This window comes from Haliotis cracherodii, unplaced genomic scaffold, assembly GCF_022045235.1.
Source record: "Haliotis cracherodii isolate W230 unplaced genomic scaffold, xgHalCrac1.p SCAF_9, whole genome shotgun sequence".
Taxonomy (NCBI): domain Eukaryota; kingdom Metazoa; phylum Mollusca; class Gastropoda; order Lepetellida; family Haliotidae; genus Haliotis; species Haliotis cracherodii.
This window is the reverse complement of record NW_027266343.1, coordinates 40,643,322-40,671,060: the sequence shown is the minus strand read 5'-3', so window position 1 is coordinate 40,671,060 and position 27,739 is coordinate 40,643,322. Positions and strand designations below refer to the sequence as shown.

The 27,739-nt window shown below is 38.8% G+C and overlaps 1 protein-coding gene across 1 annotated transcript in view; it reads right to left on the bottom strand.

The window, feature by feature from the left end:
- Window positions 1–8,489: 8,489 nt before the first annotated feature.
- LOC139452668 (transcription factor LBX1-like) overlaps window positions 8,490–27,739 on the bottom strand; it is a 46,510-nt gene continuing 27,260 nt past the window's right edge. Inside the window, exon 2 of the mRNA XM_071234210.1 lies at window positions 8,490–9,638. Within this exon, the coding sequence (XP_071090311.1) occupies window positions 9,142–9,638 (497 nt within the window). The 3' untranslated portion in view covers window positions 8,490–9,141. The remainder of the gene's footprint in view (window positions 9,639–27,739) is intronic.

Below are 27,739 nucleotides of genomic sequence, written 5' to 3'. Positions count from 1 at the left end.
CCATTCTTCTTGATGACACTGAATTAATCTCAAACATTACATTGGCAAGATAAAGTAACGAGAATCAAATGATTCACACATCCACAAGTACAATATAGTGAAAAAAAAGGATCCTGTCCTTGGCAATGGCTAAAGAATAATTCATACACAAACTAAAAGGACAATGCATTTCACATGTTAAGTACAAAGATTTTCAGTCATTCGCGAAATTTGCTCCCTTGTAATCATCGTAGGTGAATGGATGTTGTACGAGGTTATCGGTGTGACGAAACCAACGCTTTAACTACCAGACTACCACACATTTCCCATTTAACCAAAACGTATGTAAAAACCTACATATCATTCACTATAAAGGGTACAGGGAGTGAGCGAGCCAAGGATCATAATCAGGGGGAATCTGGGATTCGAACCCACGACCACAGGATCCTGACATTCGTAAGGAACTTACGAATTACGGCGTTTTAGACGACTTGCCAACCATGCCCCTACGAGAGGCATAACGAGTTTAAGCTTTACAGAATCCGTGATATCCGTTGTTAAAGTGTGAAAGCGTGCTTGGATGTCAATTCTTCTGATGATGCTGATGTCATTTGGTCTCCAGCGACACCAAGGACTCTGCTGTCAGAGGTCATCACACTGTCATCACAGTGTCATCGCATTGTCACGACGCTGCAATAAACAGTTATCAGCATGTCATACGGAGGTTATCTTGGGTGTAGAAGAAACAGTCGTCGATGCACTAAATTGCGCGGAATGGAGCTGGGGACAATTAGTTATTTATTACATTATATCTCGTCACGTTCTTACGCATAGCGTCACTGGCTGTGAAAATGACAATAGACAACATATCATCAGTATGAAATATCCTATATTTTCGACATTCTGTTTTGGTCGAATATATACTGAATTTGATTCATTTAAAATGGTCCAACCATTCCACACCTAGGATTCGAAAAGCCGTTTTTTTTCAAACACTCGGGTAGCCTAGTGGTTAAAGCGTTCGCTCGTCACGCCGAAGACCCTAGTTCGATTCCCGGCATGGGTACAATGTATGAAGCCCATTTCTGGTGTTCCCCGCCGTGATATTGCTTGAATATGGCTAAAAGCGGCGTAAAAACCACTAAATCACTAACTCACCCCAAACACAAAGAACATCTTCCCAATTTGTCATTTTATGTATATTACATTAATCGTATAGATTTACCCAGGCTCTCCTTGATGAGCCAAAACATCCAAAGCAATGTTAGGAAAATTAATCAAAGCGATTTGAAACTGGAGCCAACACTCACAGAAGGATAGTAACAAGAACTTATTTCATGTTCTTCCATATTTCCAAGGAGACTTGATGAAAGTATATAAATCAGATGTGTAAGAAGAAAATAAAAGCGACAATTTTCTAAGAACCTCAACGAGAGATCATTCATACGAATAGTACACGCCTCGAACCCGCGGATATTCTAGGTGAGAAAAGATCCCCAGCATCCTATCGCACGAGGTGACCAGTTGGATGGGGTGGTCAGGCAAGGTTGATTGCGACTTATGATCCCTGAAAGCGTGTGACGTTCCTCATACTATCAGTCATCATTTCTCTGGTCAGAACTCACTTATCTATAGGCTGTCGTCATATATGTTAAATTGATGACTGCGCGTAATGCAACAAACAAACAAATAAACCATGAGGTAATACAGTGGACCGGAAGTCCATGAAATGATATCTCTCGAATTATTTTATTATAAGGACATTTCTAACATTAATATTTAGTACGGGTTCGTTAGGGTCCAATACTTATAAGAATGGTTGCCATGACAACAATTTTAGAAATGCAACTGCACTAAAGATACACATAACGATGTTGGCGACACTGAAATTAGAGTGAGTGAGTGAGTTGGGTTTAACGCCGCTTTTAACAGTATTCCAGTTATATCACGGCGTGTCTGCTTAATGTGGGAGGAGAGCCCGAAGTGATGCAGGTCTCAGACGTTTACCACTTCGGTGAAACCCACGAGCACGGGTATGGTGCTGACAAACCTAGAAACATAATCGGGGCGAACCGGTATTCGAACCCACAATCATAGGTTTCTGGTGTGTCTAAGGGACGCAACTCTGCACAGCAAATCGCGGCGCCTTAGACGACTGGGCCAATTGATGAAGAAGAGGAACATATCAAATACAGTAGAAACCCCGGCTTCAGGACGAATAATATTTGGTACATCTATTTATAATTCAAGTAGCAATATTAATTACGTCGGTTCATAAATCCGGGAATATGTGTTCGTGACGATTTAAATATAAAAAACGGTATTGTCTGGATTAAAAGCGAGTTCGCTGTATATAAAATTCCTTGATGAATTCTGACAAAAAGTTAATTTTGAGAGCAAACGCTACATTTGACTCTACCCAGATGATGAGATCAGATGATCAGACATATTCGCGAACACCTGGTGTCATCACTATTTGATAGCGATTTATAAATACATGTTCATGATATAGTTAGAATCATATACTCGACTCTGCGTTCGGCTGCGAGTTCTTACGGATAAGGAAAGGAAAGTGGTTTGTTGCTTTTTATATAATAATCGTAATCCATATTATTTGAGCTAAGACCCAGGTTCGATTCCCGATATGGGTACAATGTGTGAAGCCCCTTTCTGGTGTCCCCCGCCGTGATATTGCTGGAATATTGCTAAATGCGGCGTAAAACCAAACTCACTCACTCACTCTGTCACAAGAAAAGATACCAATAAAGAAACCAGAAGCGACGTTCCACAAAGACAGAGTTACGAATCATGATAAGCGCACAGGGATGACCACAATTACATGTGTTCTCGGTGGGTCATCATATCTGACTTAACAGCGTCTGTCGTACATTAACAACGAGGGCAACAGAGAGTTCAAAGTCAAAATCCCAGATTGCATTTCATACAATTCAAGAAAAATGAGGATGACGTCTTGCTAAAACCAAACATCGTTGTGTCGAACTTTGATGTGTCGAATTTACGGTTGTCTCGAGGTAAAAGCATGGTCCCTGCCTATTCCTTCTTTATTGATAATTTACGGTCACGTGAACCTCGGATAACTCGAAGAATTTACGTAGGTCTCTTCAGCTTCGACAAAACGGAGTTTGACTATGTACCCGATGTCATGGGTTATTGCGAGCGACTTTGAATTTGAAGATAAAGGCACATGGTCCTGTTAAAATCCAAAGTAAAGTGATGTGTAATTCGTTAAGGTATAATTTACTTATATGTGATGATATATATATGAAGATAAATCGTAGGAAAGTGGGATATTCAGAACTGCTGAAATTGCCCAATGGAAAGTGCACTCATGAATTCAGTGATTAAAAACGACGTATATTATATGGTCATTGTGAACTTCATAAATTAACTCTGATATTTTACCTAATGAATCCACGTGATATAAGAAACGAATATTATATGGCCCTTGTGTACTTAAGAATTGAACGTCAGTTTGGATGGGTTCATTGAAGTGTGATTTAAAAGGGCTGGTTAAACTGTCTGAACCCCCGAGATAAGTTTGTAAAGAGGTGTATTTCGAGTCGAACGGGAGCATGAGGATGTAATTTATACTTACTGCTGTTGAAAATGACGTTCATGGAGCAGTTATTGAAAACACCACGACGCGTGAACCCTCTCATGGCACTAGCAAATTGGGAATATTACCGATTTATGAATGTGTTGTTTGGATAATCGCAAACCAATACGGACGATGTGGAATGGACGGGTGGGGGTTGAACCGAGTGCTCTGAAACTTGTCAACGTCAGGGTGTGTTTTATTTGGAATTTGGGATTTGTCGCGTGTGCTGTAAGACTTTGCTTAGCTGGTGTTTCTTGTCACCTGAGATAGACCTACTGTATGACCTGATGCCAGCTTCATTACTTCATCAGAAGGTCTGCTAACTCAGGAACCGGAATAGTAGATTTCTAATTCCGTCTACGGATATTTTCTCGACTCCGATGACCAATCGATAAAACAGGTAGGCAAGTTTTGTTTTGTTTTTTAAAATTTAAGTTTCTTTCCTTACCTTTTAATGTATTATGGTTATTCAAAATCTTCGATTTTTCCCCCGATACGATAGTAAATCGGATTTTAGTTAAATCGGGATTGATCTGGAGCAGTCGCGTCTGCTCTGTCAGCGGCCACATCTGAGCAGGGTACGACATTGTTTTCATTGGTGCTAGATTCCTGTCATTTACGAAAACAAGGCATCAAAGCAATATCGCTCCATAAATCAATTTCGTTCACCTCAGTAATTTTACAGAATTAATTATTAGTATTGAAAGATAGCCATTCCATATCCAAATCATCGCAAGGACATTCCATTTTGTTTCATGTAGCAGCTGTAGATGACATCAATCACCAGAACCAAAGCATTTATTTATAAGTCAGATGAAATGTTACAAGACCAGGCAAAAATATTAAATTATATTGCAGATAAATGCAGGTATTAAAAAAAGAAATAGAAAAATGAGTTGATCGAGAATTCGGGGAAAACCCGGAAAGTAGTTCCGGCAAAAGTTCACACGATCAATTTCACACACAAAAATTCACATCGTGTGAACTTTTTTTGTCCGTTCACAGGTGTGTGAACTCCAAATATCAGATCACGTGACTACCCCTTCAGCCAATCGGCATGAAAGAAACAGTGTAAACTTCAAAGTATCAAATTATTTATATCCTAACTCTGGTATTTTACCTAAGGAATCCCCTTGATATACGAAACGAATATTACATAGCCCTTGTGTACTTCATATACATTAACTCTGGTATTTTACCTAATGAATCCCCGTGATATAAGAAACGAATATTATATGACCATTGTCCACTTATACATTAACTCTGATATTAACTCTGGTATTTTACCTTATGAATCCACGTGATATAAGAAACGAATATTATATTGCCATTGTGCACTTATATATTAACTTTAATATTTTACCTTATGAATAAGCGTGAAATAAGAAACTTGCATTGTATAATATATGGCTTCTGTGCACTACAGAAGAGGATGAACTTTTCATCAGCATCTCTGAAATGTATCAGACAGTTGTATCGATGGTATGCAAGGGACAACATTTCTTCCAGTGTTTTTTGCATACCGCCCGCTTCTGTTTGCGTGCACCAGTAGATCGTTGTGGGTATGATTGACGTCTAGCCTTGTAGATTGCACTCCAGCCACCTTGACTAATTGTACATCTTGTCATTAGTAATTAACTGTCTTTTTTACGTTGCAATTTGTCACGAAATCAGCACCTTCAAATTAACGAAACATAACCTCTTGTCACCTTATGATAAACAGCCACATTCTGTACTTGCTTCTGTCTTGATTGTATGTCAGTTCATAATGCTTAGAACGCCGTTACAGTTGTCGTACTGCCTGTGCAAAAAGTCATTCAGTGAAATATTTTGATTTTGCTTTTTATCCCATTTAGGAGACTTATTGCATTATCACCTCAAATGGTATAGGTGCAAAAGCACTCATGTGTTAGAATGAGACTTGCAAATAACCCTGTTTTGGATAATCTTAAAAAAACTGGTTAATCCGAAAAATAATAACACTTGGGATACATTCGTGTCAGAGGGCCGCCAGTAACAGACTACTGACCCGTGAAGATCCGGGTTAGAATTAGTCTTCAGCAACCCACGCTTGTCGTAAGGGGCGACTAACGGGATCGGGTGGTCAGGCTCGCTGACTTGGTTGATGCATGTCATCGTATCCCAATTGCGTAGATCGATCCTCATGATGTCAATCACTGGGTTGTCTGGTCCAGACTCGATTATTTACAGCCGCCGTCATATAGCTGGAATGTTTGCGGCGTTACACAACAAACAAACAAAACAAGAGTAACAAAAAAATTGAGCAAGACCCTCTAGAAAAATCATTATGGAATCGAAGTTATCAGATGTGTTCATGTAAGAATAATAGCCGTGATATAACTGGAATACTGTTAAAAGCGGCGTTACACCCAACTCACTCACTCACTCATGTAAGAATGAGAAGTTGACTCTCTTCAATGATCAACACTTGCATGTTTTGGACAGAAAAATAATGTGTAAATATACATATTTCAGAGGTTGTCAGGATACGTTTTTCTAATATTTTGTCATGAGACAGTTTTGATCAAATCTGGTGTTTGAGTTCACAAAAAGAAAACTTTTAAAAGTTCACATTGCCTCCTACTTATATATATACTTGCCTACTACACTCTGTAAATCACTTGCTTGATAACGGTGTTAGCACCTACACCGAAACGTCGCTCTTAATTGTAATAAAGAAGTTGTTCATCCATAAATTCTTATCTTTACTTAGTACTCCAACTTCTAAATGCCTATCCCCCGCCGTGATATTGCTGGAATATTGCTAAAAGCGGCGTAAAAAAAACAACTCACTCACTCACTCACTCACTCTAAATGCCTATCAAAGAAGTTTTAAAAGGCATTAAAGAAACGCCTGTGATCAACAGAGATGAAGGGTATTACATCCCGTCTGCCTATGAAGATGTAATCAAGCAATAGACTCAGTGTAATTAGTACCCCATCAGCCAGTTTCAACTTTTTAATCCTTATCTGGATACATTCCCTGCGTGCTATTTGTTATTCTTAGTGTACATCTACATTATCCAACCATTTGTGTGCTATTTTCCCTGTTGTTTATGTTAATCTGCTGCTTATCACAACATATCATGTATACCCTCTTCATTTGGTTGCAGTCACTCCTGCTTGATAACGGTGAAAGAATCTACATCGACACGTCGCTACATGCAATAAACCAGAAGTTGGTATCCGTAAGTTGTATGTTTTCTTTGACATCCTACATTGTTGTTATACAATGTAGGAAGTCATTTTCTTCCATGACAACAGAACCCGCAATGCTGTGTTGTGAAAATGGAATTAAGTTGGATGACTGCAATTTAAACAGATGATAAAATAGTACCTCAGTTGTTGTTCAGGGGGTATCAGTTTAAAGTTGGAGGAAAGACATGTGGGTAGTGAGTGAGTTGGTTTAACTCTGTTTTAGGCACTATTCCTGTTATATCACTGCGTCAGTTTGATGTGGAAGAAAATCCCAAAGTGATACAGGTCTTAGACGTTTACCACTTGGTGAAAACCATGAGCACGGGTATGGAGAAATCTAGAAACATGATCGGGGCGAACAAGGATTCGAACCCATGATAATAGGTTTCTAGCGAGCCCAAGGGAGGCAATTCTGCACAGGGAATTGCGGCGTGCCCACTTATGTGACATAGGTCGTAGGCGTGTACATGTTTGTGAAAGCTTTGAGAAAGGTATGATGTTGACGAACCAATCGTGACGGAGGCACACTTAAGTTCGAAAGAACGATCGCGAGATGAGAGGATCCAAATTAAAATCAGATCTTAGTTCTCGCTACCACTAAACAAAAGATCTGAGGACATCCCATTTAGGGTCACGTCAGAATGAACTTTCATTCGACCAATCAGAGCGTCACTTTCCAGGTATAGTAGGAATTCGTTTTCTAATCATGCAACCTTGAAAAGGTTAACACGGGGTATTCCGAAAGACAGATATGGCTTGTACGACTAATTCCGTCAAAATCATGGTCTATCTCTCGCTTCAGTGAAATAAACATTTGAATGGAAGACACTTTGCATAGCAAGTGTGAAGTTTGTATACCATATAGTAGACATTTCACAATGTTGTTTTGTTCCATTTTTAATTTTTTAATCGAGAAGTTTTTTCGACATATTTTTCAAGAGTAGTCTGAAATGGAAGTCGCCAGTTTGAACCAAGTGCCGTAAAGCTCGAGATAACCGCTTTCTGATTGGCTGATGTCGAATTTTTCATAGTCATTTCATTGGTCGGTCAAAGTTCGCGAGAGGTCATTCTGACGTGACCCGTAATGGGATGTCCTCAGATCTTTGTTTACCGGTAGCGAGAACTAAGATATGATTTTAATGAGATTGCAGTTTTGTTGACACCAGAATGGACAAATCGCTGTGATGGCAGATGTGAAGAGGTACATCGAGAATATATGGATTCATGTGTTATTCATATTATATGTTGGTGTTATTGTTAATGTGTGCGTGTGCGCGTGCGTGTCTGTGCGTGCGCGCGTTTGTAACAGTGCGTTCCATCTCATGTTCAATATCCAATATTGGGTGGCATATTTCCAGGTTAGAAGTAATGCTTTCGTATATTTTCTTAGCATCTAATTAATTGTATGATTGTTTCAGAACAGAGACGCTGAAATGAACAGGGGCCCGTTCCTCAAAGCGATCTTAGGCTACAACTGTAGTGTCTCCGTTAAAGTATGGGAGTTACGATCGTCTCAGCACTACGATCGCTTTGTGGAACGCGCCCTCATCCTCTGTGTCTTGATCCGCCCTAAAAGTGTGAAAAAAGAACAGATGGCTGGTTTCAAGTATTGACTTATAATAAATCAAAGAGTAATCATTATACATTATATTAATGACATCTGTGTCTCGCTCACATGCATGTTAAATAGTTCACAGATCACAGAAGACAGAGATCCACGAAGAAAAACTCCACAGATTACTTTAAAGTCAATTTACAATTGAACATTTATACAATATATTCACACATGCTAAAGCATGCACTCATAGTATATTAACACCTTTAGTATGTCTTGGGACCTTTGATATGGACAACATTTAATGAAATGTCTGTCAGTACATTTCAACAAGTATGATTTGATGCGTGATGACAGTGTCCGGTCATGCGCAGTACATACTGTGGTCTTCAGAACTCATTTTGTCATGATTGTCACGTTGACAAAAACAGTTTTTTCTTCGTTTAAACTCCTTAAACAGAAGGCACTGCCGTTCATGCGAGCACTATATTGCACAAATAATAATCGAAGTACTCCAAGCATTTCAATGACAGTGTCTGCCTTAAGATGAAGATGGAGAATCGTGTGTGATGATGCAACATTCTGGTCAATGAATACGAAACTAACAATACTGACTCCATTAATACACATGTAAAGCTAGCAGCAGTAGACGTTTCGAATGTGTGACATTGTCAGAATCCATCATTCTGTAGCTGAAGAGGGCGCTATATTTCTCAGCGATAGTCCTATCCAAACGTTGTATCCATGGTAACCACGCGCATTTATATTTTCACGTCGTCTGCTCAGCAGGTGAATCGTCTGCTTGGTCCTCCTCCATTGGGTCCTCACTCGATTTTGAAGGACTATTAACAGGAGAGTGTTCAGGGCTCGATGATGTCTGGTGATCCCGACGATGGCTCCTTGAATGCATGTCTAACTTGTTCAGTCCGTTTGTTTGAGATTTGATATATTCAAGTTCTGTTATTGTGGGGTTAAGTTTACCTAATATGGTCACTTTCTTCGCCGCTGTTACATCGTTTTTTAATTCTTCCAAATCACGTTTGAGCTTAGCACGTCTGTTTTGAAACCACGTGATAACCTGAGCGTTCGTAAGTCCTAAGGATTGAGCAATTTCATCTCTGTCCGCCGGTGTAAGATACTTTTGATACAGAAAACGCTTTTCAAGTTCATATATTTGTTGATTCGTAAAAGCAGTACGAGATTTTCGGCGCTTTTTCGGGGGTTGGTGTTTTCCAAATAACGCCGCCTGCTCTCTCCGTTTGGCATCTGGAAAAATGAAATTTAGAGTTAGATATTTTTAAGAAAAAAATATTTTAATAAGTGACTGTGAATTGACATGGTCATTGTCAATAATTCAGAAATATCATGGCGGGGAACACCAGTGGTAACTACGGCTCCTAAAACCCCATATTTGGACTCGAACTCGGGTCTTCGACACAACAGGCAAAAATTCGACCACCATGTTCACAAACTATAATTAAGTTAATGCCGATAATCGAGATGAAGTCATATCAGTTTAACAAACGCATGTGCATCATTATGCGTTATTGTGTTCAGACAGTATTAGTTACCTCAAGTGATTACTAAGACAGCGAATTATCCCTTCTCCTTAATTACATTTAAACTGCTTAAAGTTGTCTATGACAAATACCTATTTCATATACCAAGTTTCATTGATAAATTTCCAGGAGCAAAATTGACAGACTTAAACAGGAAATAACACCAATTTTTAGACATCTCTAATTAGCGACTACCGTATCACTACGTTACAGCCAAACAATCTGGCATTTTAATTAATCTTATAGACCGGTACTTGATACCGTAACATTGTATCCTCAGGCACGCGTAAACAGAAGCTGCGCTGAGTGGTGTAATTAGCCGTGGATGGGGCAGAGACAAGGGAATATAACCAAATATTAAAGGCTTCAATTTTCATGACTGATACGTCCGTATTATTAAGGAACCTGCTGTTAACGCGAATTGCGGCGACACCTAAAACCTATCTTGATTAAGAAAGTTTATTTCTCCAGAGATGCGCGCGCATTTAGACAGCTGCCCGTTAGGGGACGCTTCGTGAGCAGCGAAAATTGTCTTACTACTACTAATTAGAGCTTTTAGTTTCTACACCCTATACTTGTCTGGCAATAGTGTTAATTAATTCCTCCTGAAATGACATGGGTTTATCCCCCAGCATCTGTCTGAGGAAACCAATACCCCTGGTATCCCCAGGGACTTGTGTTATTATGCAAATGGGATTCTTTATTTTGGGGTTGACCGGTTTAACTTGCTCGGTGAAAAATTAACACGAAATCGGACGTGTCACAACAAAGAATTGTTTCTGCATGTCGATTGGTACGGGGCTAAAAAATAAACATTTATTTTAGATTTTTTAAACATTCACCTCGGATCGTGTAATACAGTGTCATTAGGAACGTATCATTTTTTATCAAGATGGACGATAGTTGCACACTTCCGGTATAAATCTGTCATTTGATAATGTAATAAAAATAGTGCACCAACTGTCGCAAAACTGGATAGATAAATAATTTAAAAGGCCCGGTTGCCATTTAGAACGCAATTCCATCAATTTAAATCATTCGAGGTGAGGTTGTTTCTTTCAAGATCAAAACTACTCCCCTAACCAAAAACGCTCATTCTGGAAAATCATTTCAAGAGATCACGTGACAATATAGCTAAGTGTGAACTATCTGTATACGACTATTTCGTTTGACTTTTATGCGCAAGACGGGCAGGCATGCGCAGTAAATATGCGAAACCAATGGTTCGGGCGGTAACATCAAAGGAAAGTAGACCGCCACAGGCAGTTGCTGTCAGAGTGACGCGGACGGCGAGAGTTTACGTAGCTGTACGAGATTTCGCAAAGAAAGGATAGGTTTATGACCTTGTCTGAGAGGAGAGTGTACCTACACGAGCCCCGAGGATGTTTAAAGATCTACGCCCGCTGTTGTTGTCACATGGCTCTGTTTTTTTTCAAAGAACACCTCCTATTTGACTATGATATTTCCATGTGAACATTGGTGACCTCTTCAACACATACTTACTGAATTTTTGTTTCAAAACATGAATATCACACTGCCTTGTAAAAACAATTGACATTGTGTGTTTCAAACAATAACCAACACAAATGCAATACCAAGAACATTCATAAATGATCTTATGATAATTGTCATTTCCGTAATCCACGCGCACAAACTAATCGCTGGAAAACTAAAAAGCAACAACGAAAACATCTGTTATAGTGGAAAACGAAAAATCATTTGATAAATTATCTTAATAAAAATAATAAAAAGCAGCCAGGATACTTTCTTCTGTCGTAATTTAGACTTGCCCACTGTTATAGACTTGTATTTGTTTCAGGGTCTGTATGAAAGACTATAATGGTGGAACAATATGGTAAAACTACACCTAATTCCAGACAGCACCAAAAGAAGCCAACAATCTGATCCTGCAACTGAAGTTCTCTTGTGTCAAATCATTGCCCCATAAAAATGGGAGTCGCGTGGTCACAATATGTTCCCTGGCTCTCTGTACGCCATCCACAGATTGAATCAAACCAAAAGTAGGTTTAATCTGATTACATTAATTTATTGGTGAGTTTGCAGTTATGTGATACCCTTAATGATATACAGAGAGATTGCAGTTACGTTGAATGATAGATGCTGAATGTTTTATATGGTTTTGATGTACGTCTGTTACCGGGATGTATGAAAACTGATCCTACATGTATGCAAATGATGCGCAAAAGAAGTTAAAATGCACCGTGTGGTATTGAGCCACGTCATGCTGATCATTCATAACAGGGATAAACCTCTGGCAGGGATTGTTTACGTGAAGCGAAACATCGGAGATTATTCAGATGATGGAACAAGTTAATCGCCCGTTAACTGACGCATCAAGGGCGTTATTGAAGCGTCTGGCCAAGAACTGATTCAGGTAGATTGATATACCTCAAGACAATCACGATTTATGAATATTTATAACAATATGGTTTATCATTTTATGAATATGCTATAATGAGCATGACCTAGCATTGTGTGAACCATAATGTCCATGCTCTAGTATTGTATGAACTATAATGAACATGGACTATCATTGTATGAACTATAATGTCCATGAGCAATCGTATGAACTATAATGAACATGGACTATCATTGTATGAACTATAAGGTCCATGAGCAATCGTGTAAACTATAATGAGCCCGAACTAGCATTGTACGAACTATAATGTCCACGAACTAGCATTGTATAAACTATAATGAGCATGAACTATCATTTTATTAACTATAATGAGCTTAAACTATCATTGTATGAACAATCATTGACTAGTGAAAGTATCTGTGTGAACTCTCCTTAAAATGTGCTCGAATATATTATGTGTAGTTCTGAGGGATGGGGACTTTAAATACTCGAGATATTGTATGTTTCATTCATGTAAAGCCTCTGAAAATTATAGCATGGCTTTGGTCGTTATAGCACCAAAGGAAGATAATTTAAGACGCTAGAGTCAGGAAGATTGCGGGCGGCTCACGAAGGCTCCGAGTGGATTGACTCAGTACAAAGAGACTAGTCCGGTCACGCCCCCTTGACCTTTAATGTGTCAAAGGTCACGCAATTAACAGCTTGGCAAAGCATTAAACGACATAACAAGGGCAACGTACAGTGTTTTATTAAAAGAAGGATTTGTTGATGGTATGTCTTGATTTGAAACTTACAAGATTAGGCTGAGAAGCAGATTGGTCCATTTGGAACATCCGGGGATTAGACAATGATGCGAAGGTCAGAGTGAAGTTGTACTGCGGCTTATACTACACAAGTCTATAGAAGACAAATACAACTATTCTATGATAATACGTCAATACCTTTGGGGTATTCGTTAATACCTCACAGGTATTCATGTTCGTATCTTGGTCACTGAGTCCAAGGAGAAACTGAAGCGAAAAAATGACTACTCGAACGCCTTTAAGATGCCAAACAGCATGAGTGAGTGAGGTGGGTTTAACGCCGCTTTGAAACAATAGTTCAGTTATATCATGGCATGTCAGCTTGATGTGGGAGGAAAGCCCGAAGTGGTGCAGGTCTCAGGCGTTTACCACTTTGGTGAAACCCACGAACACGGGTATGGTGCTGACAAACCTAGAAACATAATCGTTGAACTATTGTTCCGTCAAGCGGTATGACATCAACAGCAGTATACAGATCATTTAATGAAATCCGGTCGATCGTGGGATCAAAACCTGAGAGGTGAAACATGTGACAAAATATTGATCCGAATTTTGACCTTACACCTTCTGTATAGCTACAGTGATGACACCAGGTGTTCGCGAAACTGTGTCCTGTCCTATATCAATATGGTGTTCCTGTGTGGATATAGAGCCAAGTACCAGTTTCCGTCGTGAAAAATGGGGAACAATTCACATGATAAAACCTCGACATGATAAAACCTCGAAGAACATCTTTTCACATTATGCGCATTTATAATATGATCTTTCTTGTCAGAACTCGGTAAACCAGCTTGTCCTGGCCTATGAAGGAAATATGGAAGCGAAAGAAACAGACTAATTTCAGACAAAATGTCCCCCACAAATACACACCAGACAAAATGCCTCCCGATGATTGATAGGGGACATAGCTGGAGAGAGAAAGAACGAGGACACTTTAATAGTGAAATCCTTTGATACAGTTAATTCGTCAAGAAAAATGAGCGATTTGTTAGGTATTCTATCACTCTAACCATAATTTGGGGCCGTGTAACTGCAGACAATCTGAGTCCGTGGATGATTGATCACAGACTCGCGATGAGGCAGACCAACACAAGCTCTGCGCGGCAAAGTACAGCAGCACTGGGATCAAACTATAGTAAAGTACGTTTATAACGAACACGCTTAAAACGAACTGACGGATATAACGAACTGATTTTTTGTCCCGACTATTTGCTATAGTTATGCTGTATATATGCTTATAACGAACTACGGTTATAACAAACTAAAGTTAGTGGTCCCTTTTAGTTCGTTATATCCGTAGTTTATTGTACACTCATTAACACTGGATAACATTGTTCTCATGAGTGAGTGAGTGAGTGAGTGTTTTTGATTTTACGCCGCTTTTAGCAATATTCAAGCAATATCTCGGCAGGGGATACAATTAACGGACTTCACAAATTGTACCCACGTGGGGAATCGAACCCGGGTCTTTGGCGTGACGAGCGAACGCTTTAACCACTCGGCTACCCCACCGCCCCTAATCTTATATGAAGTTCATTTGGAACGTATTTCACACCACCATAATTTGAGATTTATGTTATTGGACGGATATCCTTCGTAAAATATTGTCTGTAAACACTTGTTTCTGAAATTGCGGATCCCCAACGATTGCTTGCAGTATCACCCACTAATTCGCATAATCCATTTCGACATCATGTTTATTGAGCAGAAAAGACTGACGTTACTACAACGTGGCTTTTAGTCATACGAAGAAAACCAACTAAATACGAATAGACGCCACATCAACCCCATGTTGTTCTTGTTAGTATTAATCGAGTTTATGAAGTCGTTGAAGTCTCTTGCATATGGTTTATATAACAGCGACAAAACTCTGTCCAAAACTCTGAAATCTCTGCTAAAAGCAGAGTCCATTGTACTATTCCGACTACATGAGCATGTGTTTATGAATCACTATCAAAAAGTGATAATTCAAGAGTTTCGTGGAAAGGTTAGCGTATCCTGCCCAACCGGTGCACCGGTCACAAACACATGAAAAGGCAAGTCAATCGTTCACCTGAAGAAACACGGTGACATTTGGTACAAGTCAAAATAGGGAATTGCACATCGTTTTTGTCACTGGTGGATATGTCAAAATATTTGGATATAATACTTATGCATCATGTAGCGTTCCTTAATAATTAATTGTAATTAACAAATCATCCAGAAAACTGTTTTAATGCCGTTATAATAGTATGACAGCGAATACTGACAAGGGTCTCATAAATTGATATTTTGTGAGATATAGTTAACCAGCGCTAGTTAAATATCGGAAGAACATTTCAAAGTAAAGATCCGTGATAACGAAATAAGTTTAATTAATGTCCGAATTACCGCTCAATGAACAATCTTATATCTAGCCCTTCACCATAGCGATGATATTAAGACCCGTATGCCAATTCCAAGATGGCTTCCTCGGTGACAGATACCTTCGGTGACGATAGATTGGATTGATATCAAAGTGGTTGCCCTTTTGGATCATTTCTTGATCAATCAGATAAGAGATCTTGACAAGAGCCGCGGCGAAATCTCACGAAAGCCCAAGAATTGTAAATCAGTGGCCTAAGTAGACTCGGCAGCCATTTTGTCATCTCGCCAAGGTGTCCCTTATCCGCATCATTAAGGATTCGCATGTCGCGACAGCGGTGCGGCGGAGTTTGACGACTTGCACCACGAGGTCACAAAACGTTTGCTGATTAACTATTATGTAAATCACGATGCTTGTTAGACTGCGTGTTATGACATCAGAACCGTATATCATTAATCATATCGTTATAACAGTAACAGGCAAACGCCGCTTGGAGGTGCTGTCGTTGACGCACAACGTTGCTCTAATGATGGTCGTCAAGGGAGAACCCGCGAATCAGATCTGAATTAATAGCCGTGCATCACCGTTCCTTCTCTCCCCGGTACGGATTTGAAATGTAGAAATATTCAATTTGAGAAAGACATTTACTTGACGTAACAATGGATTAATGCACACCCATCAATATCAAATCAGCTTACATATAGTCCATAATATGTCACGTGTATAGCATTTGGTATTCTACTGTCCATACACTTTAAATTCTTCATTCAGCTCAAATCTGGCCACAAACCTATATAAATCTACAAGTTTCACAAGTCCGTGATCTGGATAACATTTTACAATCTTTCAGAACAGTAGGTGACAAAACATGAAAATACGAAAACTAGTGCTCTTGCATATGGATATATAAACATCATGAAATGATTTTAGGAGGTCAGGTGGTCTGAATTCAGAGAATCATTTTTTTCTGAGATATTTATTTTTCACATCTAGACGATTTATTTATCTTAAAAGAAAAAAGGATGTCAGTGTAGATTCTCATGAGCGTGGTACAAATATTATCTGCTGTGACCTATTCATACCTTACTAGGGAGCGGATAGTGAAAACAACCATCGTCGCTACATTTTTAATAATGAAAATATTAAGACAGTGTGGTTTAACATGCATTACGGAAGGTCAGATCCGATTTATACTATAACACTTTAAATGATGTGCTTGTTTGAACATATGCTATGATTTTGTTGAATGTTACATTTTACAGTGTCTTTCTTCAAAATTATAATTAAATCAAGCAAGACAATTATATACAAATGTATTATTGTAGTTATCATCTGCTGTCTTGTATATTAACCGTGGAAATCAATAAAAGAAGACGTTGAACTGGTCTGGTGTTTTATCATTTGTCATTGGAATTTTTACGGTTAATATTTCTGTTTGGGTGTAAATATTATGTACAATACAATGAGGGATACGTGTCCAGTGAGTGATCTGTGTACAGTGAGAGATACATTGAAGGATGTGGGACACGTCCGTCTTAATAACAGTTCCTACAAGATATTACCAAACAAACTCGAGTACGTCGCGAACAGGAAACATTGCTTGAATTATTGAAAGAGAGGCGAACACGCAAACTCTTCTCATGCTCTTGTGTGTGAATAGGTGTAAATGAATGGGGATAGGTAGTCAGATTAGACCTGTACCGCCCTATACGTGAATCGCAACATTTAAAAAGCCCTTAAACCTTCTTTTTAAGAAATATGAAATCAACTCCATCAAACTGAAATTAACAAGTGTACATTTCACTACCACTACATCCCGTACACAAATCTGGAGCCAGACAATTTTGCCTAGGGCAATAGACATCTCAATTTAAGCATAAAAGCTCCTTCTGAGAGAAATTAGTAGATGAAAATTAAATATATTGTTAGCAGAGCTTTGTATGACATGGTTTAGACATCCGCAAGTACCTGTTTTGTTGTAAGGGTATTAAGTGTCTACCACTTGCTAATTGGGCGCAATCCCTGTTACGAATACAATCACTAGACTGTCACTCAACTAGCAAACTGGACAAGTGGGAACGGTGGTTTCGGTTACTGAGCAGTCTCAGTTCATCCTGGAATACCCTAGGGGCCGTCCATATGATATTCTGGGGTGTGTGAGGTGTGTGTAAATTTTTGTGGTGGATAATTTTTTTTTTCAAAAGTCTGAAGCATAATTTATTCTTATCTCACACACACGCACACACACACACACACACACACACACACACACACACACACACACACACACACACACACACACACACACACACACACATACATAATCACAAATAGTCCATTAGGGCTTGGTTGTAGAGGCCATGGGTGTATGCGTGTTCCACGATGAGGATTTACTTATTAGAAGTGGGACAAAAACATTGGGAAGCTGATAATTTTCTTAATTCCTATGTATTTCGATCTGTTTTAAATAGAACGCTACTGTGCGCCAACTGTCCGGATATTTTCCAGGAAAGAGTCGATTGATGTGGTCTTACCGGAAGCAATTATCTTTATGCTTCTTTACATCCATGAGTTCACATAAGTATATCTTATTCTAGAAACAAAAATGTTACCGTAAACGTGGTTTCGCCTTTACTCGCAGGGGTACTACAAGGAAATCACCTTTGGCTGTATTTATTAATGGTTGATACTGGAGATTCATTATGAAGTTAATTGTAGCCTGCAGCTGATTGATGATGGGGTGATGTTATTAATTCCTCCTATAAATGATACTTAAATAGAACTTCGCGGATTAAACCCAGCAATATTTACTTGATAATTGTTTGGTATGACAAATGTGTCTTTAAATGTCACCAGCACCATGTCTGGCGCATAAATTCCAAAACTAATAATCCCACTCAAACACTCCTGAAACCAAACAATTAAGAAGGAAGAATCATGATGATGATGATGATGATACCTAACCAGCCTGACTGTGCTAGGATTAATAATAATAATAATAATAATAATAATAATAATAATAATAATAATAATAATAATAATAATAATAGCGCCATCATGCAAAAAATAAAATAATCTCTGACCGCTTGAAAGAGTCCGAGTGAAAAAAACAACAGTTCATGGGAAAGCCTATCTAAAAAGGAATGTTTTATCTGTCTCTTAAAAGATGATAAGTTTGGGTGATTGTTTTATTTACAGCGAATACCCTCCTAAAACGATACATCACAAAGTATACACATATATAATACACCTGCCCCCCGATATAAAACTTGAAATGTACACCATACCCAAAACTTCAGTCTTTCAGCGAATGCAAATTAGGTTGATACGAGGACAACGGTTCTTTTCGCCACAAGAGAAACGAATCCTTTTGAACCCCGTTGTCGAGCACACGTTTATTTTGAACACGTCAACGCATGCGGCGCCAGCCACGTTTAAATGGTGTAGTTAGTCGTCTCTACTAAAGTACCTTGTCACTTAGAAACCTGGGGGACTGAAACTTAAGAAACGGTTGCGGCTGAGCAGTAATTATATAGATAGGTGTCTACAACATGGCGTTAAAAACCACCCAGAGCGGAGGACGCAAAGTGCAGTAGCCGTCCAGACACTGTACAGAGATGGTATAGATACAACACAGACATAGAACAGACATTGTACAGACACAATTCAGACATGTTACAGCTAAGGTACAGATTGTACAGACATGATCCACACATGGTACATACATGGTACAGACATGATACAGACACAATACACACATGTTACAGCTAAGGTACAGACATGGTACAGAAGAAGTACATTCGTGGTACAGATATGGTACAGACAAGATAAAACACACAACGATGGAGACAAGTCTTGATATTAAACACAAATATGTACCATATAAACCGTTTCTGTACACTTGGATGGCACTTTAGAAAAAGCATCATTCACGACGTTTCGTTTTTTCACGCTTAATTGGCCTTAACTACTTAATAACAAATTTCACACGTATTTGAATGTCAGTTTACATAAAAAGCACATCTGAGTAATAAAATAGGATACAACTCACTGATGGCCCTACGACACCAAATACTTGTCAGGTGGTAGAAACTTTAATAGCTCCAAAAAGGCATCTTTTTAAAACGCGATGTGATTCTTAAAATTTACGAGCATAGAATTCGGCGTTATTTCTAACACTGTGTGGGGTAATAAGATTCCACAACGATAACCGGGTGCTATTTGTTGAAAAATATACCCCTTAAGATACACCTGTACGATTAGGGGTCACGGTCTGTTTTATGATGTGGGTAGTCCACGCCAGAAGTAGGTATACAGGTATGTGTGAAGGTAGCTCTAAAAAAGCATAAGAAGGGTATAATGGGAAGAGTTTGGAATAGAATCCTGCAAGAAAATCCTTTGGATTATCGACTAAATGTTAACAGTACATGCAATGTTCGCCTAAAACAAGATGTCTTAATACAAAACAGCGTTAGATTCGCATGAAGGGAATTGTCATCTTGCCATATCAAAATTCAATGTGTGATTTAATACTCCAGATGTGATCGTTTTTAGTTACAAAATCAGTAAATTGGATTTCTGGCCCATCACTTGATTGTCTGGTTTGTTTACGTGCCGCCGTCAAATGGCAGGAGTACTGCTGTGTATTGACAGACAAAACACATATTTTTTTATGCAATTAGGTGTGTAGCAGGTGATACCGATAGGACGCAGGACATGCTTACCATTTTCGCAAACACCTGGTGTCATCACTGATTTTCAGTGGTCCATTCTTATTATTTTCATCATTGTTTTACGCCCAATGGAATCTGTTTCGCCATGTTCTACTCCACTGGTAGAACAAAGTCTACAGACAAACGACGACAAGAAAATGTCTACAATCAGCTCTAGCAAGCATTAGCGAGACAAAGGGTCGATTTGATAATGAATAATGTCAATTATAGTTCTTCCCTCGCACATGTGTGCGTTATTTATACAAAAATAAGAAATCCGAGATGATAAATTTAGAAATGGCATAAAACCGGAATGTTTCTCATAACTGGATTTGTCGTTTGCTTTACATTGTTGCTGATGTTAAATCAAAAGATGCCATCTCGCATGTCAGAAACATCTGTGCATGTATAACTTGATACTGACATGAAATAGACATTATTTTCTGCACTCTTAACACAGAAGCTCTGCGTTAAACATCATAGCGGATGAATAGTGATGCCATGTTGGTGTGAAATACGTTCCAAATGAACTTCATATAAGATTAGGGGCGGTCGGGTAGAGGTTAAAGCGTTCGCTCGTCACGCCGAAGACCCGGGTTCGATTCCCGACATGGGTACAATGTGTGAAACCCGTTTGTGGTGTCCCCCGCCGTGACATTGCTGGAATATTGCTAAAAGCGGCGTGAAACCATACTCACTCACTCACTCACATAAGATTATAGTAATAATAAAGCATTGTTTGTTTTCGAAAGCCAGGAATATGCCAGCTAAATGACGGGGGCTTGTAAATTGTCACGTCTGGACCACACAAACGAGTGATTGATATTCTGCACCGTTGGTGTACGATGACACACTATACACCAAGAGACCGCCTCCGTGGTCTAGTGGTAGAGCGTCCGCCCGGAGAGCGGAAGGTCCGGGGTTCGATACCCGGCCGCGTCATACCAAAAGACGTTAAAAGATGGTACTTGTTGTTACCCTGTCTGGCGCTCGGCATTAAGGGGCTTAAACAAGGACTGGTCGGCTCGGAGTCAGTATACTGTGTCTGAGTAGGATATTCATGTTAAACTGCGGCATGGTATCTCAGTGAGCTAGCACTATAAATCGGCATTAGTCCGGACTAGTACAAGCAGCCACACAAACACACACACGTACATGCACGTCGCTATATAAGTGCAATTATCTTGGACGCGACGTTAAACCCCATTTCACCTCACCTCACCTATACACCAAGCAAGACCACCCGTTCCATGTAATTGCCTCGTAGCATAGACGGCGGGGACCTAATATTATATTATTATAAATGAACCCTAAACCAGTTTATTTTTAATCTCGTTCTCCGGCCCACTGAAAATTATACTGTCGCGAACATAATGAACATTATAAAAAATAAAAAACACATAATCAAAATTTCAGATTTATGATTCTCAAGATATAAAATAATACAAGCCAGACAATGTACATTTCATGTAGGTTCTAATGTACCTCGTGTTCCTATACTTATAAGAACATGTCCATGTGTATGCGAGACACGTCAGTTATTGTCAGAAAAGGTTGGCCATAATCAATCATGGCATAAAATACCAACACTAAATGTCAAAGGGTTTCAAATTATAAAGTAAATGTATGTTTTAAACAAAGTAAAAGTAGATAAACAAACAAAAATACGTTGATGGCATATACATGAAACAAGTGTAGACTGAGGGAAAGTCTTTCTCTTGTAAAACTTCACAGAAAAGTGAACGCTTTTGAAAACCGATACTGACAGGACACGACATACAAGTTACTGAAATTGACGTGAAATGAACACGTTTTTGTGGATGTACTCCAAGATATGTTTAACAATACCTGTCTTTGACAAAATAGGGAGGGTAGAAACTTGACGTTTGAATACTTGCCTCGAAATATTACATGTAATTTCGACATAATTTCTAGTGATTTAATTAGATTTATAACTGCATTGAACCATTCACATCTTATTCACTTAGATCATGTGAAGTACATGTGTTTACTTTGATTTGATATTAACACGAATCCAAAGGTTGTCCGTGAATACGTGTTGTTCATTATTAATATATGTGATGTCTTGCAATTGACACGTCCCACTGTCTCTTGGGTGATTATTCAAACATGGAATCAAAGCGGATCGCTGACCTAATTTCCCAAATGTTTACAATTATGAAAATGGCATTTAATAAATTTGATTAATCCTAACGCTATTTTTTTTCATTTGGGCGGACAGAATAATAATTTGCAACATCAATAACGTTGACCGATATGACATAGGCACGTGCTTTGAAATGAACAGCACGTGAACGTTTGAGGCATTCTTGACGTATCGTGCATCAGATCTTTCCGCGTCGCATGAAAGCATTGATTGTACTTTATTTCATTTTAAATGCAATTTATCAAGTTCAAAATGGATCTGCATGCGATTAGTGTATCATAAAGTCGCATAAAAAGTGCATTTATGTATTTCATGCCGTGTAATTTATGTGCGAAATTCAATATGGGATAGAGTTATCTTGGTCTTGAGATGTGTCTGTTATTATATTAACTAGTGATTTAAGTAGTTAGCACTTGTCGAGGATACACTGTAGACACAGTAAAGCCTCGTTTATCCGGACGGTTGCGGTTCCACTGAAACCACCAGGATTAACACACTTTCTGGATAAGCCAAACATTGGTCCCAGTAGTTATCATCCGAAATATGTTTTCCAGATTAACGGAATCCGTACTAACGAGATTTCACTGTGTAAAGGTTATACACTATATACTGTTTCCTCATTCCGATACGAAAATACCCTTATTCCAAACAAAAAATTCAACGAAGCTTTCGAAACCTCGTTAACACGAAGTCCCTCTTCTCGAAATATCATCTAAAAAGATGTCATTTATAATCTCGAAGCATCCTGATCGGTATTACATATGGGTGAATGTCCCCCGTTTGTACCGAACGTGAATTTGAATGTCACTGTATCTGTCTCTGAGTATGTAAAATAAAAATGTCCTTAAGAGAGCTATTGTACCTACACCACACACTGACATCGAGACAGCTTCTAGACGAATGAATAATCACACAGTTTCAAAAAGCCTCCACGAAACAAGCAAAGGAACATAAAATCCCTATAAACCTATTGACAATAAACTATTTTTTTTCCAAAATTTAAGCCCCTTCTACTTGACTTTTCACACGGAGGCGTTTCCCATGGCTACAAATTCTACATGTCTTAACAAAAAGCTTTCATCCCACATCCCACAACGCTGAAAACTGTCATGATGAAATATGCATACAGATTTGGGGCTCTAGGCAAAGGATTTGGCGCCCGGAATATGTTACGCTCTCGCCGACATGTTCAAAGAATGCTCGGCACACGACGGTTAATCACTATAAAAAAGTGTAAAAGCTTGTGTTTTATTGGATGTGCATGAGGGGTCATTACAAAACATGAAAGAAAACGGACACCTGGAATTCTGAGAACTATATATTTTCAGTCCCCTCCAAAAGGTACTTGATTATAGGTATACCATAATAGGCGGGCGACTAGACACCCCTGCAGCACAGACAAGGTTCTTCTTGCAAACACACCCTTTTTGCCAAATATCAATTTCTAAATATATCTTACTACACGTAACATTTTGTGATCACGTGATATCTTAGTTCATCATGCCATGTAAAATAAGAATTTAAAAATGTCAATGAAATTGAGCCCTAGACACCTTTAGAATTTGTGATCTTGATTTAAGTTCATTTCGCTAAATTTTGAAAACAAACGCAAATAATAATCTAAATGAGAGTTTGAATCACCTCGTTATGTCATTAGCGTGTCATAATATGAAGAGATTTATGGCTGTTTGCGTGTGGAGTATTCCTTCAGTCAATCAACATTCAAACAAACGTTGTCGATTTCAGTCACATATATTCACTTTCAAAAGAGCACCAAATAGTTGATAATGCCTTCAAATAAATGTTCTGTTTCATTACCAACTGAGCTATACTGAAATCGATATCGTTCACCAGAGATCGTATAGCTGCACGTTATCGATACCATTAAGACATACATTTCACTGACAGCATAATCGATATTACCGATAACGCCTAACGATAACCACGGCAAGATAACTGTCTGTACCGTTACGTTGATATCACATTCGTGTAGAACGATCAAGATGACAGGATTTCACGTTAATTCCGAATAAATCATGTCAATATCGCAACAAAACGTTATTCATGAAAAGGACTCAAAGCTGCAGTTGACTCGAATAGCCTTGACACATTTTCTTCGTATATATTTGCACAATGGCCAAACGAATTCAGCTACTAAATACATATTTGCATATTGTTGGATTTGGAAAAGACCCTATTTAGTGAACCCAGCTCTGAGTGTTGATGCAATAATGCCAGTGAGTATGTGAATATGGAATTTTGTTTCTCCGTCTAACAGATTAGGATCTGGTGTGATGTATGGGCATGTCAGAATAAAACTAATAATACGTGTTGTGCTATCTATTCTAAATATAATTTATAAATTGAGAGAAAGAAATGAAGAGACAGAGGGGGAGAAAGAGAGAAATGAAGGGCGAGAGCGAGAGAAAGAGAAAGAGAGAGAAATGAAGAGAGAGAGAAAGACAGAAATGAAGAGCGAGAGAAATGAAGAGAGAGAGAAAGAGAGAGAGAAAGAAATGAAGAGCGAGAGAAACAGAGATAAAGAGCGAGAGAAAGAGAGAGAGAAATGAAGAGCGAGAGAAAGATAAAGAGAGATAGAAATGAAGAGTGAGAGAGAGTGAGAGAGAGAAATGAAGGGCGAGAGAGAGAGAAAGAGAGAGAAATGAAGAGCGAGAGAGACAAAGAGAGAGAAATGAAGAGAGAGGAAGAGAGAGAAATGAAGAGCGAGAGAGAGATAAAGATAAAGAGAGAGAGAGAGAGAAAGAGAAAGAAATGAAGAGCGAGAGAAAGAGAGAGCGAGAGAGTAAATCTTCATCTTGCTATATTGAATTTGGAAAAACGCCCAGCTTCTTCAACAACTGCCGTTTGGTCTCGGGCCGTAAACAAGACAAATCGTGAGTAACCTTCGCGAAGATTTATTCATTACCCCAAAAACTATATCAGCTGCACGTGTTTGTTCTTCTTCAGGCGATATATCAAATGATCAAATACTTTCTTTTCAAATACATTTTTTACATATCGCTACAGCTTTGTTCATGGCAATCCCAGGTCATCCATCATAATTATAGCATTACAAATTTCTACAAATGGGTTTAATTGATCTGACCAAAACAGCATTTAATTCATTAGGTGTGCATGTTATGGTTACATTTCACAGCTAGAAAATTCAAAACGTGAATTTAAAATGACGTAAGCAGAAGCCCGGTACCTAACACCCTGTGGAATTTTGTAGACAAAACGAAATCTTCTCTCCTTCATCTTAGTCGTGGGACCCCGTTGTGATTCCGGGATAGTGGTGACTAAATGGATCGGGTGGTTAGGGCCAGTGTGTTAGTTCCATGCTTGTCGTAAGAGCCGACTAACGGGATCGGGTGGTCAGGCTGGCTGACTTGGTTGGTCGCAAAATAGCGGTTAATATTAAACGAATGGAAATCAGTGAAAACACCTGGTGTCAGCAAAAGTCATTGTTTGTGACCCCAGCCGTGATGGTGGTGGATTCTGCAAAAGAATGGGTACAACGGGTCTTACACACTATCGCTCCTTTCAAATTGACATGCACTAGCTGTGCGAATTCATTATACTCAAGTGACAGATCGAGCTCTTCTTAACGTTGTTTATGATTAGATGGAACGCATTTTCTCTGACTGTACAAATAAAAAAGGTTAATGAAACACATAGAACATTGCCTCATACCGACAGGAGAACGTTTACTACAAATAAACAACGTTCAGGCTTCTACGAGCAGCCAGGGTCGCTTTCTGTTGAGCAAACTCAGGAATACCGTTACCTCTATCATCTAACTCCCATTCTTACGTTAGGCGTAACGCTGAGAGCGTCTTGCAGTACAAAGACCGCGTATTATGAAATACTCTTGTGTTATGAATTCATGAACAGACCTACTGCAATGAGTGAGTGAGTGAGTGAGTGAGTGAGTGAAAATAAATAAATAAATAAATAAATAAATAAATAAATAAATAAATAAATAAATAAATAAATAAATAAATACGAGCATATAATAGTGCAGGCATATACCATAAGCTTAGATCGTCATACGCATATTGCAACCTTTTAGGATTTAATCTATTTGCAGTGCGTGCTTGTTTGACCATATTTTTAAAGTTTAGATCAAGTTTGGATAAACGTTGCTATGGGATTCAAACGATGTTATATATAAAAGATATCTATTCGAATGGTCGAATCAAATGTGACTTTTAACCATGCGATTTAAATCCCTCAAAAATTAATTTGGAATGGTTCTGTATATTTCACATGTATTAACTATTTTGAACAAATGTTGTACAGTTGAGAGACGTATATAACTATTGTCCGCCTGTATTGCCTATCGTTATTAGATGTCAGGAACCTCAGACAAAATTATCAGTTTCTATCAGGGTGACTCAAGAACTTCGATACATAAAAAACTAGAGCGTACAAAATCGTGTCTACTTATTCGGACTATCGGTGCCATCGAATTACGGTTGAGTATTGTTTAAGGTCACGTGAAATTGAGTGCAACAAACATCATCGATCAGTCAATCAATCAGTCATCACATGTAAGATAACTCTCACAAGCATCACATCCAAACGGCCAGGGACATATTCTTTCATAAATTTCACACACACGCCAAAATATTTCCTCTCATATTTTCCTATCTTTGTGCTATGAGCGATTAACGGGCCTCCTGTGGTTGACATATGTCAAATGTGAAATCGACCTGATGAATTGCGACAGTGCGATGCGCTCCTTTATCGCACAATCACGGAGTCGGCTTCTTTCATGTCTACCTGTCCCGAGTTTACCTGCGAGAGAAATGCCCACCGCGACATTCGCTCCAAATACGGTATCCATCGATGTTTGATAAGGTAAACTTTGACAGGTGAAAATAAAACGTTGTCGCTAACGAGGCCCAGGTGTTCTTTACCTGTTTGTGTATCAGACACCTGGAGACACGAGTATGATACATTGCTGTCAATCATATGTATATAGCTGTCACTCATACCCTTGATAATCAGCTGCAGCGTTTCATGTAATTTATGCTCGTCCTGCTTTATGTAAATACCTACAATATTACTTTTGTTACGTTCTGACCGGTCGTTACCACTTATGTTATGTTTTATGTGAACATAAACAGACAGGATATATAGACATCAGAGAACCCCTTGGTGTATATATCATACACATGTGTGCCACTTACACAAAGCATGACAGCCACATCACGACACGAACTGGATATTGATATTCCGACGAGGATAGATAGATAGATAGATAGATAGATAGATAGATGGATGGATGGATGGATGGATGGATGGATGGATGGATGGGAGGAGAGGATGGGGTAGAGGTAATGATAGACAGAAAGGGGGAATGTGAAGTGAGGACATGTTTAGAGAGGGAGAGAAAG